Source organism: Glossina fuscipes, unplaced genomic scaffold (assembly GCF_014805625.2).
Source record: "Glossina fuscipes isolate IAEA_lab_2018 unplaced genomic scaffold, Yale_Gfus_2 59, whole genome shotgun sequence".
Lineage (NCBI taxonomy): Eukaryota > Metazoa > Arthropoda > Insecta > Diptera > Glossinidae > Glossina > Glossina fuscipes.
Window position 1 is genome coordinate 5,412,808 of NW_023998431.1, and position 14,887 is coordinate 5,427,694.

The 14,887-nt window shown below is 34.3% G+C and overlaps 1 protein-coding gene across 3 annotated transcripts; it reads left to right on the forward strand.

Moving 5' to 3' along the window:
- Positions 1-639: 639 nt before the first annotated feature.
- On the forward strand, positions 640-11,600 carry LOC119637266. Of its 3 annotated transcripts, XM_038033159.1 has the most exons (5): positions 640-826; positions 7,679-7,912; positions 7,967-8,221; positions 8,581-8,844; positions 10,963-11,600. In XM_038033159.1, exons 2-5 carry the CDS (start codon positions 7,684-7,686, stop codon positions 11,445-11,447), a joined length of 1,233 nt encoding a protein of 410 aa, XP_037889087.1. In that variant the 5' UTR covers positions 640-826; positions 7,679-7,683; the 3' UTR covers positions 11,448-11,600. The 3 variants fall into 3 exon arrangements, with proteins under 3 accessions (XP_037889087.1, XP_037889085.1, XP_037889086.1); XM_038033157.1 differs by having other exon boundaries at positions 643-826; positions 7,679-8,221; XM_038033158.1 differs by having other exon boundaries at positions 643-826; positions 7,683-8,221.
- Positions 11,601-14,887: the final 3,287 nt, after the last annotated feature.

The window sequence follows — 14,887 nt, forward strand, 5'->3', positions numbered from 1 at the left end:
TAAATGTAACGTTGTGTTCCGTTTACCATTAATGGTTATTAACATTTGCCATACGCGCTTGCGCATATACATATGTGGCGGGCAACAGAACATAAACTCTTCCATTGCAATTGTGAAAAAAAAAGGAAAACTTAATACGTGATCGGTGTGCGTGTAACTGTTAATACAATGCGAAAGCTCGCGATGGCAAGAGTATTTCTTCAAACCTCGAGCCAAGTTGCAATCGCACATTTGAAGAAACAAATTCAAGTTTCTTTCTGTGTTCAGGTTAACACACACGGACATATTTGTATACATTTTGGTTTAAGTACAATAACAAAACATCCAAACTAGTTAAGATCAATAAGAAATGGTTTTTTCTTTTTTTTACAACGTTTAACCAACTCTTCACTTTTTATTGAATGAAAAAATTTTATATACATAACGGGTAAACCATAATCAAAATATATTTTAATTTGTTTGCGTACAAGCTTTGCTTTGTGAAAAGAAGAAACCATCGTTGATTGTTTTTTTTTTTTTCTTTTTGCTTTTTTTCTACTAGGTTTTGACGGTCCGCGTCAACATCTGAACTGAATTTCTTAATTTCATTTAGTTTTAATTCTCGAGCCAAAGTAGTTGTAGTCAACGCTGGTGGAAAGTAAGCGTGCGCGTACGGTTTCTTTCTTGTAAACAGTAAACATTTATATGATTATTTTTTTTTTATCTAATCGCTTTGATAGAAAGTGAAACGCTTTAAAAATATTCAGATTATTTGCATAAAAATTTCATAAATTTTCGAACGATTAAGTGCTTGGGTTTTTAATTACGTGAATATTCCGGACAATAGGTAATCTGAATTGATCACATATATACAAAAGTTTAATGAATTTTATAGAATTGCTTAAAATAATGATAAACATGATAACTGCCTTACATTGTATGCATATACCAACTTGATGAATGAATTGATTCGAGTAATTTAATGTAATCAGAGATCTCTTCATAGGATAGCAAAAAAATCATAAAGAAAGGAATAAAGAAAAAAAAATATTTTTGTTGAAAATTTCATTTTTTATGCACCCGCTGTATAAGGTTTAATAAAAAATTTTGCAATATTTCAGATCTTATATTTTTTTTTGAAACCTAATTTTGTTTCCTAGTTAGAAATTGTAGCTTTTCAATAGATTATTAATTTAGCCAGAGAATTAAGAATTTCTTAGACCAAAGTCTTAAAGCACTAGCATCCAAGGCTATCTATCGGCTTAATCGAGGAAATAATATTTTCTATCAATTTAAAAAATATATTATTTTCTTGCCTTATGTTCTCTAAAACATTGCTTAAAAAGAATTTTTCGTAAAGATTGGTTACAAACAATTGTGGAAATAGTTTTCAAAAACAGTTTTGAAAATAATGAGAAAATAATTTGCATATATTTAGAAAATTGCATACTTTTTATAAAAAACTTTATTGACTTGTGAAAATTTTTTAATGAAAAAGTGTAGTATAATTTTGTCGGTTCGTTTATTAGATGCGAAGTCTCTTATCAGAAAGTTCTTAAAATATAAATATTCGTATTTATATTAAGTAGTTCATGCTTGCTCACCATTCACGCCTTAATTTAACCGTCGTATGCAGATGAATCGCCAATAGTTGCAGAATTTTAAATAGAATGCAAAAAACTTGAGAGCAGACCCGGTTGGGAACTAATTATGATGCTTTAAAAAATACCTAATAGAAAGCCTGGTGTTTTACAAACATTTAAACCTACTTACTAAGATAACGATCTCAAGCGTAAAGCCCGCAAAGTGCTTCACCCTCTTTCATAAATCATCAAGCACGAAGTCCATTAAAAATATATGGAATGAATTGGATAGCCATGTGCAAGAACACACAATTCCTTCCGGTGAAGATAGTCTGAAAAACAGTGTGGAGTAAGATTCCTGTTTCCTATGCAAGAAACATTATACAAAATATGTCAAACTTTTAAATGACGTTATTGCGCAAAAAGGATGCCCCACTGAATATTAATTTTTAATCATACGCTGTCTGCTTTCTTCGTATCTTTCCTGACATGAAAAAAAACCCAATATTAACGACGCCATGTTTTTGAAGTTGTTGAAGTTATTTAATTTTCTTGTCTACAGGAATAGTATTTTGTTTGTCGTATTTTTATATTTTTACATGTATTCCCCAAGTATTCCCAACTATAATATAGTAAAAAAAATTGTTATATGTGGACGATGGAATTAGGTTTAACAAACGTTTGAGCGAGAAAACTCAATATAAATGAGACTCACTGTATATATTATTTCAAGTACGGAGGACAATGTATTGATTTACTACAAATCTATAAAGAGTTTTTATATTTACCATACCTGATAAATAGATAGATATGCGACGTTTAACTTGTCAAGTGTTTGTAACCCGTTGCAACTCATCTCTGGAACAGCATAAAGTATATATTGTAATGATAAAAGCTAATACTCAGCCGATGTGTAGTGGAGATAGAAAATTGCGTTGCAGTATTTGGGGGGATTCCCTATGAATCCTTCCCTAAGCGTAGGTAGTTTTACTGCTTTAGAGCCCTAATCTGCTCGGCTGCAGAACGCCAAGTCTATCCGTCTCAAGTAGTGCCAAAAGAACTCAGCAAGAGACGGTCCCTAATTAAAGTTACGAGGCGGATAGAACGCCTTTATTAAAACAGCGAGTTGATACCCTTTGATTGAATTGTTTGATATCAATTGAAATTCTTTATTTGCCAGGTGGAATATTTATACTTAAATCTATAGGTGATTTTATGCTACGTTATCAATTATTTTAATTAGAGCGCCTGGCATCGTATTGCATTTCGTAATGCAATACCCAGCCAGTTGAAGTGCGACAAAATTTTTGTTTTACTTTTTTTTGCTGTCGCACTTCAAAGTGGATGCATACGACGGTATACGATCACACTACAATATATATATATATGTATGTATATATATATGTATATTACAATCCTGTTCAAAGTGAAGGACGAACGCGATTTAGGTATGCCTTTTGGTATGCCGCTTGGTTAAAATTACAGTTGAGATTTTAAAAGTAAATCGCGATGAATATACTGAGTGTTACCCTTTTTCATGACATTTTACTTGGATTCGTGTTGATTTGATCATACGTGAAATGAGGTGACAAAAAAAAAGTCCTTAGATCTTGGACCGGCCAGCAGTTTGTCTTTCCTTGCGTGCACAAGTTTTCCTCCAAAAAAAAGGTGTTCGTTTCCAGCTATACTCCCTGTGAGCTAAAAAATCCTCCTCATGTTGATATTATTATATCTTTTAAGGAAAGTAGGTGGCGTGGTACGGAAATCTTTTTTCGGATCCATTAGCATAACATTTGAAAACTTTTGAGCCATTGTGTAATTTTATATAAATATATTATAAATTGCAATATATATTATAAATTGCAGGGCACGATGTACGACGTGTAACGGGCGAATAATTCAAGCCAAGTTCTTTTTTTTTGTACAACTACTAACGCATGATATTTTTTCGTTTCGTTTGTACAATTGTTCGTTTGTGAAAGTATGTGTTAGTAGGTGTCATAAAGCTTTTATATTCTTCCATAGCGCAATAATTTGAAATGTTTGAAAGGTCATGATTACAGCAATGGAAATATCGAACTGAAGCTGAGCAGTAAGTGCGTATTCTTCATTGATGGTTTCAGATTGAATTTAAAAACAACTACGATCCGACCGCATGCATAAAATAGATGAAAACTCAAAATTCCAATGGATAGAAGAGCTTGATGTGAAAGCCTGTAAAAATTGTCGCAAAAACTATCTTGATATTTAGCGAAAAAAAAAAGATCTCTCTGCAACAACGCTCACGTTAATAAGGAAAATATAGCTTACAATCTATACCTGATGTTTAATATAAAATGTGGGATAAATATTGCTTAGGATCAGCCAAACCTCCTATGTAAAAATTGTCCCGATTGCGGCATTCCATTCACTGGTTTGAGTTGAAATGTATCAAGAAGGCGTGGCAAGTCTTAGATGTCGTTCTTGTTCTTCTGTTTTAAATAAGCATCATTACTACGTGTGATGCAGAGTATGTTAAATTTGTGAGGACGTATATGACACTCAGAAGGATTTGAGATGGATTCACCTTTGCCCGAGTAGACAGACTCAGAATCGCTTTTCGATATTTGTGTTTTCGTCCTGAGATGGTTTGATGAAATTTGGTACATCGATTTGTTTTAACGCAAGGAGGAAAATGGTTTGGATCTGATTGCATTTTCGAGCGCTTGCCGCATATAATACCTTATGAAGGTCTGCCTATTGTCCGATTAATGGTCGGCCCTTTCCGACTATAATATTTTTACTGGTTTTTGAAAAATCATTTATGAAAATTACATATGGAATTTCTAATTAAGTTCGCAATATTTTGCATTTAAACTAATAAATGAAAAGTATTTAAAACACATGGAATAGTTGGTATGCTTTTAATGTGGCATGGAGAAGTATAATGAAAGCGTGCTGAACTTTTTTGTGTGTTTTACAAGGTGACAATACCTTGTAAGCGTCCGGTTGTCAAACTACGATGTAAAAATACTACTTTTAGGTTCTATGCGACAGTATAATTTATCCCATAAAAGTAATCAAACCCCGAAAACTGTACTTCACTTTCTTCGAGAGAGGATGATTCGGAATCGTAAGGAATGATTCCATGATTCTGGGCAGCAAATTCATTACAATATTGGAAGTAAAATTGAATATCATTTGGGAGCATCAACGCTAAACTAAGAAATACAATATTAATTGACGATATTGAAGCATATACTAGAGAAAAAAAATGAGTTCACTATGCTAAAACACACGAATGACTGGTGATCAAATGGCAGATCTTCAAAGGCAACGTTAACTGCACCTAATTGGAAGAGCTCTAATTGCCGCGGTATCCGTCATCCATCGCTCCTACTGGCTTATACTGATGCCTGTTGGAGTGAGGCTGTCCCTCTTATGGCAATAGTCGCAAATTGAGTTTTTGTGTACAGTCTGAAAAGACCATTTCGTCAAGAAGTTTTATTACAAGAGCCATAAATGTAATGTCTAGCGTCTTTCTCATAAGAAATCACGCGAATTTACTTGGCAAATACATTTTTTCTTAAATTCAAAATTTTTGACAGTTCAATCCATAGTTGAGAGACGGTTCTCCTATCAGAATTTTGTTTGCTCTACCAATGGCTACATCTATAACAATCGTGTTGGAAGAAATATCTTCAAAAGTCGCTTGCTATCCCATATGTACATATATATATTTATACATATTTATATATAATTTAAAATACCTTAAAAATCCTTACTTGGATTCCTTTCTTCATCTCACGTTTTCCTATTATGTAGATTGTTTATTCAATATCGGATTAAAAATTATGATTTATGGAGAATTTCTTTCATTCCCAAAACACTGCTTCTTTAAATACATTACTCATTTACTGGTTTGGTCTTATACTTTCTATTCGAGTATATAACTTACACATATTGACTTGTAAGTTTAACAGCAAAATAAAATTAAATACAAATTTCACTATAAAATTTTTGTTCGATTATTTATTTAATGATTTGTTGGATTTGCGTTGTGTACGGTATGGTTGCAGTTCTCGTCCAACGACAAGTTTGTGGTTGGATCCATAAAAACTCACGTACGCTGTAGATGTGCGTATGGGAATACTATACACGACCCTAATGCTTATGCTGTCATACAACTGTGTATGCAATGTAATCTGTAAATTTTAACTTCGGGATATGTTAATATATCAGCTATTTAGCAGAATCATTTACTATGTTAAAATAAAAAAAATTTAAAAGAAATAAGAAAATTAAATTGGGTCGGAACCGAATCTATTATATCCATCATCATCGTTGTTCTAAAAGAGACAAAATATGTAAAACAAGATAATTTTTATGCTCTAAATTATGGAGTGGCCGCAGCCGAAAATATCAGCCGCGCCCACTTCATGTTACAGAGCGTGTGGATTTTTTTTGTCTTTTTTTGGGTAAACGGTATAAAACTTATGCGCCCGACCGAATTTAATTTTCCTATTTGCTTTCCATTTTGATACTTTTCTGCTTATTACCCATAAGGGAAACTACACATGAAGATATATTGTCGTTGTTTTAAAAAAATTGAAGGCGCCCATTCATTGTTATAAAATATCAAAATTAAGTTGGTTTAGTTTTTCATGTTCTTGTACTCATTATCCTTGAATTCCATTGCAGGCAGCATTGTATGTAACATGCAAAAAAGTTACGGTGGTCTTACATTGAATTTTTAATAGCAGACACTTCGACATAACCAATACATTAGGATTACAAAATATATTCTTAAATGGGATCGTCACTCTTCAAAGGTGGATAAGAAGTAATCATACCAGCCCTTGAAAAATGCAACTATCATATCTCAGGAATTGAAGGGCGACAGGAATGGACGGAGAGCAGACAGACGTAGAAACTGAAAGGGCTAAATTAGATTTTAATCTTAGATTACCTAAGAATATATATATTTCACGAATTCTGCATAGCGTATTTCTGAGTGCTATAAAAAGAAGACAACAGGAATGGGGATAATATCCACGCGATGTTAAATTATATGCAACTAAAATTTGTAGCATGTTCTCTATATAATGTGTACTCTATATGTGTACTCTATATTCTTTTAACAAGAAAGTTAAATTTGCTAAATTTGAATCTTGATGGTTCACGTTTTGCATGCCCTCCATTGTAAGGCTATCACGAAAAACATGTCTTTAGAAAAGAAGGCAGAATTTTTGGTTAACTATCACGCAAATGATCGAATTACGAACATTAGGTGAAGCGGTTTAAGGTATTTTTAATCGACTTTGTCCGATTATGTTGTTTTTACGCCCACCACTGTAAGATGGGGACACACTCGTTTTGTTTTTTTCCCATAATGTATATTACACTCAAAAGGAGGCTTCAGAGACCCTACAAGTTGACCTGAGTTGATTAAGCCACGTCTGTCTGTCTGCATGTCTGTTTGTCTGTGTGGCGTGTGTTGTTGGTATTCTCTTGGTCGCAAAAAGAAGATATCGACTTCAAATTTAATAGGAACATTGAAAATGAGCCAATTCGGCCGGAGCGGGAGCTCGCACTGGAGCGTAAACTGACCGCAGCTCCGTTTTTTTTAACAAAAATTTTCGGACTTTTGGTCGTTACTCGGAAATTATAAAAGTTAGAGGGCTGAAATTTTCTACATTTAATTTAGGAAGCACTTTTCTACTTACGTGCAAAAATGGAAAACATCCGCTATGCCCACACAAAGTTGCAAGTGATTAAATTCTGCTTTTTTCACTTTTTTACAGTTTTATGCTTATACAAGGCAAACCAGACCGAATGTTTAAAACTATTTTGTATATTCTTTAAATGTATATATATATTATCCGTCTAAAAATTGGGTGCATTTTGAAATGAATATGGTAGCCACCGCCATTACTTTTTTCGTAATATTACTAGTGATATGGGTATCAAATAAAAGAAGTAGAATGCGAAAAACATTGTGGAGGGTATGCGAAATTCGGCCCCCGCCGAATATACTTTTCTTACTTATTATTTGTTTTATTTTGCCTTAGGTATAAATCGATATTCATTCATTCAATATTCTTTCTCTCCTTTATTCATTTCGACCGCCTAACTAGACAGAATGCCACGCCTTTGGCTGAGTTTCTTTTTAACATTGGCCGTTTGCTTTAGCGGTTTCGAAGCTATTACAATTTTTCGTCCTGCTCAACGAATCTCTAACAATTTCAAACAGCTTAATTTATCTCCTGAAGAGATTGATCCTAATGTGGCGCCTCCGGAGTCGATTATAAATGGAGATCAAGATGATTATATATATTTTAATAGTGGAACTACGGGTGCAACACAGTCGAGTGAGTTGATCGATGACTCAATTAATGAAATTAGCCTGGCTTCTCCTCCTGCAGTTACACCTTTAATTACCGCAACCACACCTGCGACTTTACTCAATTCGACTCCTACGAAGAATACTAATGATTCTGGTGGACTTGTCAAATTTTGCAAATGCACGGAGAATCATTGCGATTGTTGTCGGGACTTTAATTTACCCTTTATACCCATTAAAGGACCAGGTTGTGCTAAAATTACATATTTGGGTGATGAGAAAATGTCAGTGACTTTAAAATACGGTGATCTAACCTTGGCTAGCCGTACAATATCAAGTAAGTCAATAAAGTTTTCATAAATGTATACATATTGTATGTCTCTTCCATTTTCGCAATCGGGGAAGGTAGTGCATCTAGTTTGTAAGATCTGAACTTTTTGAGGAGCCCATGCTGTCATGGTAAGGTAATCATTTATTGGCAGGCATTTCAAAAAAATTACCAAAAATCCCAAAATATTTGTATTATCAATTTACAAGTTACAAAAACAATTGATTTAAACTGTAACACAAATCAATAATTATATGCCTCCAAGACCCCAAAAATTATTTTAAATATCATTTAAGCTGGGGATCAACGGAACGGAAAATTGCACAAATTCAAAATTGACTATTCACTTTTTTTCTACTCCATTTTAGGTAAGAAGGCTCGGCCGTTTTGCGTGGGCCTACCAGGGGGTTATTCAAAATTTTGTGGCCGCATTTACGGTTTATCGAAAGCCAAGCGAAATTTCAAAGCGTGTTTGGGTTTTGAGTTAAGAGCTGATGATGAAATTGAAGCTGCCTTACGAGTGTCTTGTTTTAAATTTGGTCCTGAGGGCTTAAGGGTAGCCGAAGCTGAACCGTTTCCAACCCCAGTGAAAAAAGAAGACGACGATGACGACGATATATTCGGTTTTGGTGGTAAGTTTAAATAGAAAGTTCAAATAAAACGTGTACTAGTGAAGTACAATATGTACAGAAAATTTTTTGCGGTTTGGTGATCGAAATGGGAAGGCGCTGCACAAAAATTCTTTTGATTATATTTTAGAATTAATTGATGAGGAATCCTCTGTGTTTTTGTTACGTAAGATTGTTGATTTGACGCTCAGCTTGTGAAGTAATAACAATCGTCCAAGACGACTTTTAGAGGCACCTAAGGTTTGTCTTAGCTATTATGCGACAATGATGCTTTAATTTTGCAAAATGCTTCTTTGATGTGCTCTTACATTATTGACGGCTCAAGCGTTCTGCTTGTTCTAGTATTGTCAACAAACTGAGGCGATGATAACAGCAGCTGTTCTGGCAGAATTGACAGAATTGCCTAAGCATCGAAAACTAACAGGACTGAAGAAGTTGCTTGGACTTTAGCGCACTTCCCCGGCCTGACGTCGTCCTTCGCATGCGTTGAAGACAGCGGTGAACAAAGCCCAAGAAGTTTTTTCACTTATTGCACTTCTGTTTAGTTGAGACTGTTATAATATTGCTTGCCAAATGAGTTTCTTATAAATATTAAAAACCCGGAATAATTTAATAATTCATTATTATTATTATTATTATTATTATTATAATTTTAGATTAATGAAATAAATTCTTAGACTAAAAAAAAAGACATTGAGCACTAGCAACACAGGCTATCGGCTCAATTTAATAATTTAAAAATTTAGAAACTTAAAAATAATTTAAAAAAACAAACAAGTAGGAAAGTTATATTTGGTTTATGTTGCATAGCAGGCGTGTCCTTTCAGTGGTTTAAGCAAACTTCAAGACAATGTCTTCGGTTTCGCGAACGAGATAATGTTTGCCACATATACTACACAGTTGGGCAGAAGGACAGCCGCAATAACAACAGATGAATATGCTTCGGTGTACCACGAATTTGACACTGGTCAAGGATTTATGTACTTACGGCGCTTGTAACGCTTCCTTCTGGGTATTATAAAGGTATTCACAAATTCGTACATTTTCCCCGTTATTGCGCAAGTATCATCGAATATATGATCATGCCTGTATAGGTTCATCTGTTGTGGTTTGTAAGTGATGAGCAAAAGTCAAATTACATGGTATTGTAGGCGTGTTCTTCGACCGAATTAGCCTATTTTCAATATCGATCTAGGCGTAAGAACTTCCAATGGCGTAGTCAAATTTCAAGTCCACCGCTTTATTCTTGCCGCTCAGGAGAGTGTTTACACAGACGGATAGACGAACATGCGTAAATCGATTCAGAATATGATGGGGATCGAGAATATGTAGGTATTAGGTGGTCTCTGAGGTTTGCTTCTAGATGTCGCAAACTTGTTGACAAAGTGAAAGTAATCCTCATCTTTTGGTGATAGCTGCAAGAATGTATAAACAAAACATGACATAAGAACCAAAGTGAAAAAATTAAACTTTAATTAAGTATTAAAGCGGTACCACAAATTGTACACGCCATTCAAATGCTCGATTATGGGCACGCTATCCCACGTAAAATTCTAGTCTTTCTATAGTCTTTCGCGAATTTCAATACTACCAGTTCAGCGTTTACCGGTGAATAAGAATCATGAAAAAAAGCGAAACGCCAAGTCGAACGCTTCTCAAATGAAATTTTGAAGTATATGTTTTATATAGGTGATCGAATTGTATCGGGGAATTAACGTGATAGGCACAGCGCTATATCATTTCAATATTCTTAGGACTTGTTTTCAATATGAATTGATTCATCGCAGTCTGCGTAATAAAAGCAACGCTAATGTCACGCAACAGCTCCTGAACTCTTTCTTCTGGCTGTCCCTTTCGAATAAGAGTAAATTGCTTGCATTGCCACGTTTCTGTTCTCACATTTGAAGATATTATCCTGTAATATGTTTGTCTACTATTTGAATAAAATTTTTTCAAAATTTTATTTGCCCCAAAAACATTTACTATAAATATAAAACATTGTAATTTTAGAAAAAATTTCTCGCTATAATAATAAATGGTTTACGTACGGTAAACGGTTTATCGATATATATATTTTTTAAAAGAAAATAACAATTTTCAATCCTTTCAAAATATCTTTAGCTGGCGGCGACGAAGATGACGATGAGGATGATTATGATGAAGAGGAAAATGATGAAGCAGATGCTGATGCAGATTATGCGGAAGATGAAGATGATGACAATGATAATGAAGAAGCACCGGCTGACGCTGACTATGGTGGTTTTAGTTTAGGTGGTCTTTTCGATGATGATGATAGCGACGACGAGAGTGACAATGATAGCAAACCTGCAGAAGTCACCGCACTGTCCACACCGTCTTCGCGTATAACGGATGTGGCCCAAAGCAAGAACGAAGTGGGTACCCTTGCTGCTCAAATTCCCGCAGCATCAAAGGCAGGTAGCAATAAAGTTAACGAACTTTATAACAAAGCCAACAGCAGTATGAATCTTAAAGTGAAAACTAAATCGAAAATCTTAAAAAAACATAAGAAAAAGAAATCCGCCGACATCTCGGAAAGTGACTACGCTTTGGCGTTCATTAACGGTTTATTAAATCTTTTTAATTAACCCCATTAACATTAATTGAAGATTTTAGTTAATGGGCAGATCATATTGTAAATAGTTTACTTTCATTACTAATAATATATATAAATTTAGTATTTGGCGATTTGATGAGTAGATGCGAATAATAATTTACAAAAAATTATACTTATGTAAATGAGAAAATTGAAAATTGACTAATAAATTTAATTCATATTAAAAAAATGTTCACTCGCATATATAAAGTTTAATATTAAAACGAATAAGAAAATTGTAGTCGCGCAAGGCTGGTCATTAGGTGCCCTACATCGAGTACAAGTGGCAGAATTAGTTACTCGTTCTAGTAATAAAATATCGGATTTTACACATTATTTTCTTGCAGAGGAAAAGTTTTCATGAAAGCCCGTAGATTGGAGGTTGCCCAAAACTCGATATAATGCCACTCAAATTTATCAGACGTAGTTTGCTTCCTTAACCTTTTATTATTGTCTAAACACTATTATAAAGCGAGTTTCCCTGAGACATTTTGAAAATGACAATTTTCTTGAATGTTACGCCTTTCCAAAATAGAGCGTCATTTGAGGAGTAGTTGAAAAAGTGGAAAAATTTGCAACCTCTACTTTGAATACAACTACACATGGACATACATCAGCCGGACAGATGGACCGCTGAATTTATAAGCATTTGCCGAATCAATCAATATTACAAAAAGTGCGTTTATCTTAAAATCTTCTGGGTGTCACACATCTCCTCACAAATTTAATATATTCTGTAAAATAGATTGGCTGGGAAAGGTCTGGTCGTTTCGAGGCGAATAGTAGATAACCATACAGATATAATGTGTATAAACTTTTTGTTAATAGTGAGCTTGTGCGATGAGCCCTAAGGGACTTTTTGATGATCTTGATTGCGATAAGTATATATGTTTTTCTTATCTACCGATGAAAAATATATAACACAACATACTGTTACGGAAATCCTAAATCCAGCTCATTTCGGATAATTAATTTTCCCAAATAATAAATTCCCTAGAGAGGGAAAAACCAAGTGCAAAAGTGGACTAACGGATTAAAAATGAAGTCATGAACTTACGTGGTTCGGGCAAGAACATTTGAGACTGAACGAGAGTACTGCCCAAATAAATTGTGAATAATCCTACTGTCAAGTAATGTAATTGTAAATAAAAGAGTTTTGAAGTGTATTTCTCTTGAAAAGAATAGATATATATAACCAATATATATATATGGTTGGTTATATTGTAAGTCAATATTTCTTTTGGAATTTTTGTTTTCCATACCATCGTTTTCACAATTGAAGCTTTAGACGTCTTTTTTAATTTTGGCTCCGATTTCAGATCAATATTACCTATAGCTTGTAAGTTATCGTCTTAGCCTGCTAAGGGCACTGTTAAGCAGACCAGGTTTACTTTCAATTTTTATGTCTGGCTAACAGCTTCGAAGTCAAGGTTCTTCTGCCAAGTTTCTAAATTAAATATCAATTTTTGCAAGCCCGAGTGTTTTAAAAAATAAACGGTAGACAGACGACAAGTAAAATGAACAAAATATTATGAATTACTTTGGTGCGTATCGCTTGATATGATAGAAGCAATCTAAAAACTAGTGCATATTCATCTATCAGCGATTGAAAAAAACCATTATTATACATTCCTTCGTTCATCTAATTCATAACTTACTTCTAAATAGTGAACGCTTCACTCTGCCTCTCCGTCTGTCTCTCCCTCTTTTTTTAAATGGTTGTTGGAAAATATTGGAAGATTCATTCACGATTTCGCGTTCCCTTCAGTCGCTTTGCAAGTGTCTATGCGGGTTATCCCCTCTGTAAACATTCTTATTATTATTTAGTTCGTCTCAAAAAAAAAAAAAAAACAAATGGCTCTCATGTTCGCTATGAACATTCACGGAGCCTTTTTCATCGTGCTTTCATGGATTTGCTGTTTACATTGTTTTGTTTATAAAGTTTTGTATGCAGCTACGTGTGAATGCGTGCAATTACGCGTTTACGAATGTTTATTAAATATATTGTAAAAAACCAAATGTTTGGCATAATTTGAACAGGTGTAGGTGCTTTTCTTTTTATTTTGGATTACATTATAAAACTTAATTTTTAAGACTTGAAGGTTAAGTGTGATTTAAGAAATTGACCCTATTCGTATATACGCTTCGCAACATTATATTTTTAACGCGATGTGAACATTTTCTTTTTTTTTAATTGCCCCCCTAGTCCCCTATTCGTGTAACACGTTGATGGTCAGAAAGAAAGAAGTAAGGAAAGAGGAGGAGGCTACGTTATAAGTGTATCGATTGAACACTCATATAGCTACGACCAAAGAAAACTATGCCGAATTGAGATTCGAACTCGCGAACATTGAGTCGGTTAATTAGAGAGCCTTGCCTTATTGGAATCACTCTGCTTACAGTAACACTTTTTGTAACTTGACTTACAATTATGTGTTTTTTTTTTCAGCCTTTTCGCTTACCTTTCTATCTATCTATTCTTTGTTGCCTTGAAACGGGAACTCTGTAAGCTTTTGGATACTCAGAAATTTTTGTGCAATGTACATTTGTTTGATCGATCTGCGAAAAGTCTTGCGATTCGCATTTGTCTTTTGCATTTGATATATTGGACCAAACCTTCTAGGTTTATATCCCGGCGCCTTTGCGTCCAAGTGAAGGCCTTTCAATTCGATCAGCGTTCGTCACCATGCATTGTATGCTTCCATAAAACCTGTTCACTGTCAAAAGGTGTTATTTCGGCGAATTGCGAAACTTTATTAGCCATCTCTCCATCGGTTGAGCAACACTACAATAATAGTTCTTCGTTTATTCATGCAGTACTGGAGGATCACCTGTTGCGAGGCAAATCTTTCAAAATTTCATCCCAGTCTCTCGAACCATTTCTCGACCGATTTGCTTCTATTATAGTCATCAGATTCATGTCATAGTCATGAAATATTCAATTTGTCGATTTAGTCACGTCCAACGATCCTTCCATCGAATATTTTGAGACTCTCATAATCTGCAAACTTATATATGAGATCGCAACTTGTTATATATTTTCTTGATTGATTTTCACAAATCAACCTCGGAAACAGTCATATACACTTGTCTATTATCATCGAAATTTGTCTACTATGATCAAAAAATATTAAATCACAATCATTTAATTAGGTCATCAGGCGATCAGCGCGAAAGAAGGCACTTGACTCGCACACGTATGATTAATATGAAACCTGCCCTTTTTTAATGGGTCCAGTACCTATGGTTCGTCCTGGAAAATACTGATGAAGTATCATTTCTTAATTATAATGTTGAGCTTCGCTTGCAATTTTGCCTTTTTTTCTTTATTCTCAATAAACGTTATGCTTTTAATGGCTCTCAGTTAAAGAAATAGGAAAAGTCACATATCTGCAAATTCTCCATATTGATTGAAATTGTACGCTTCGAAGA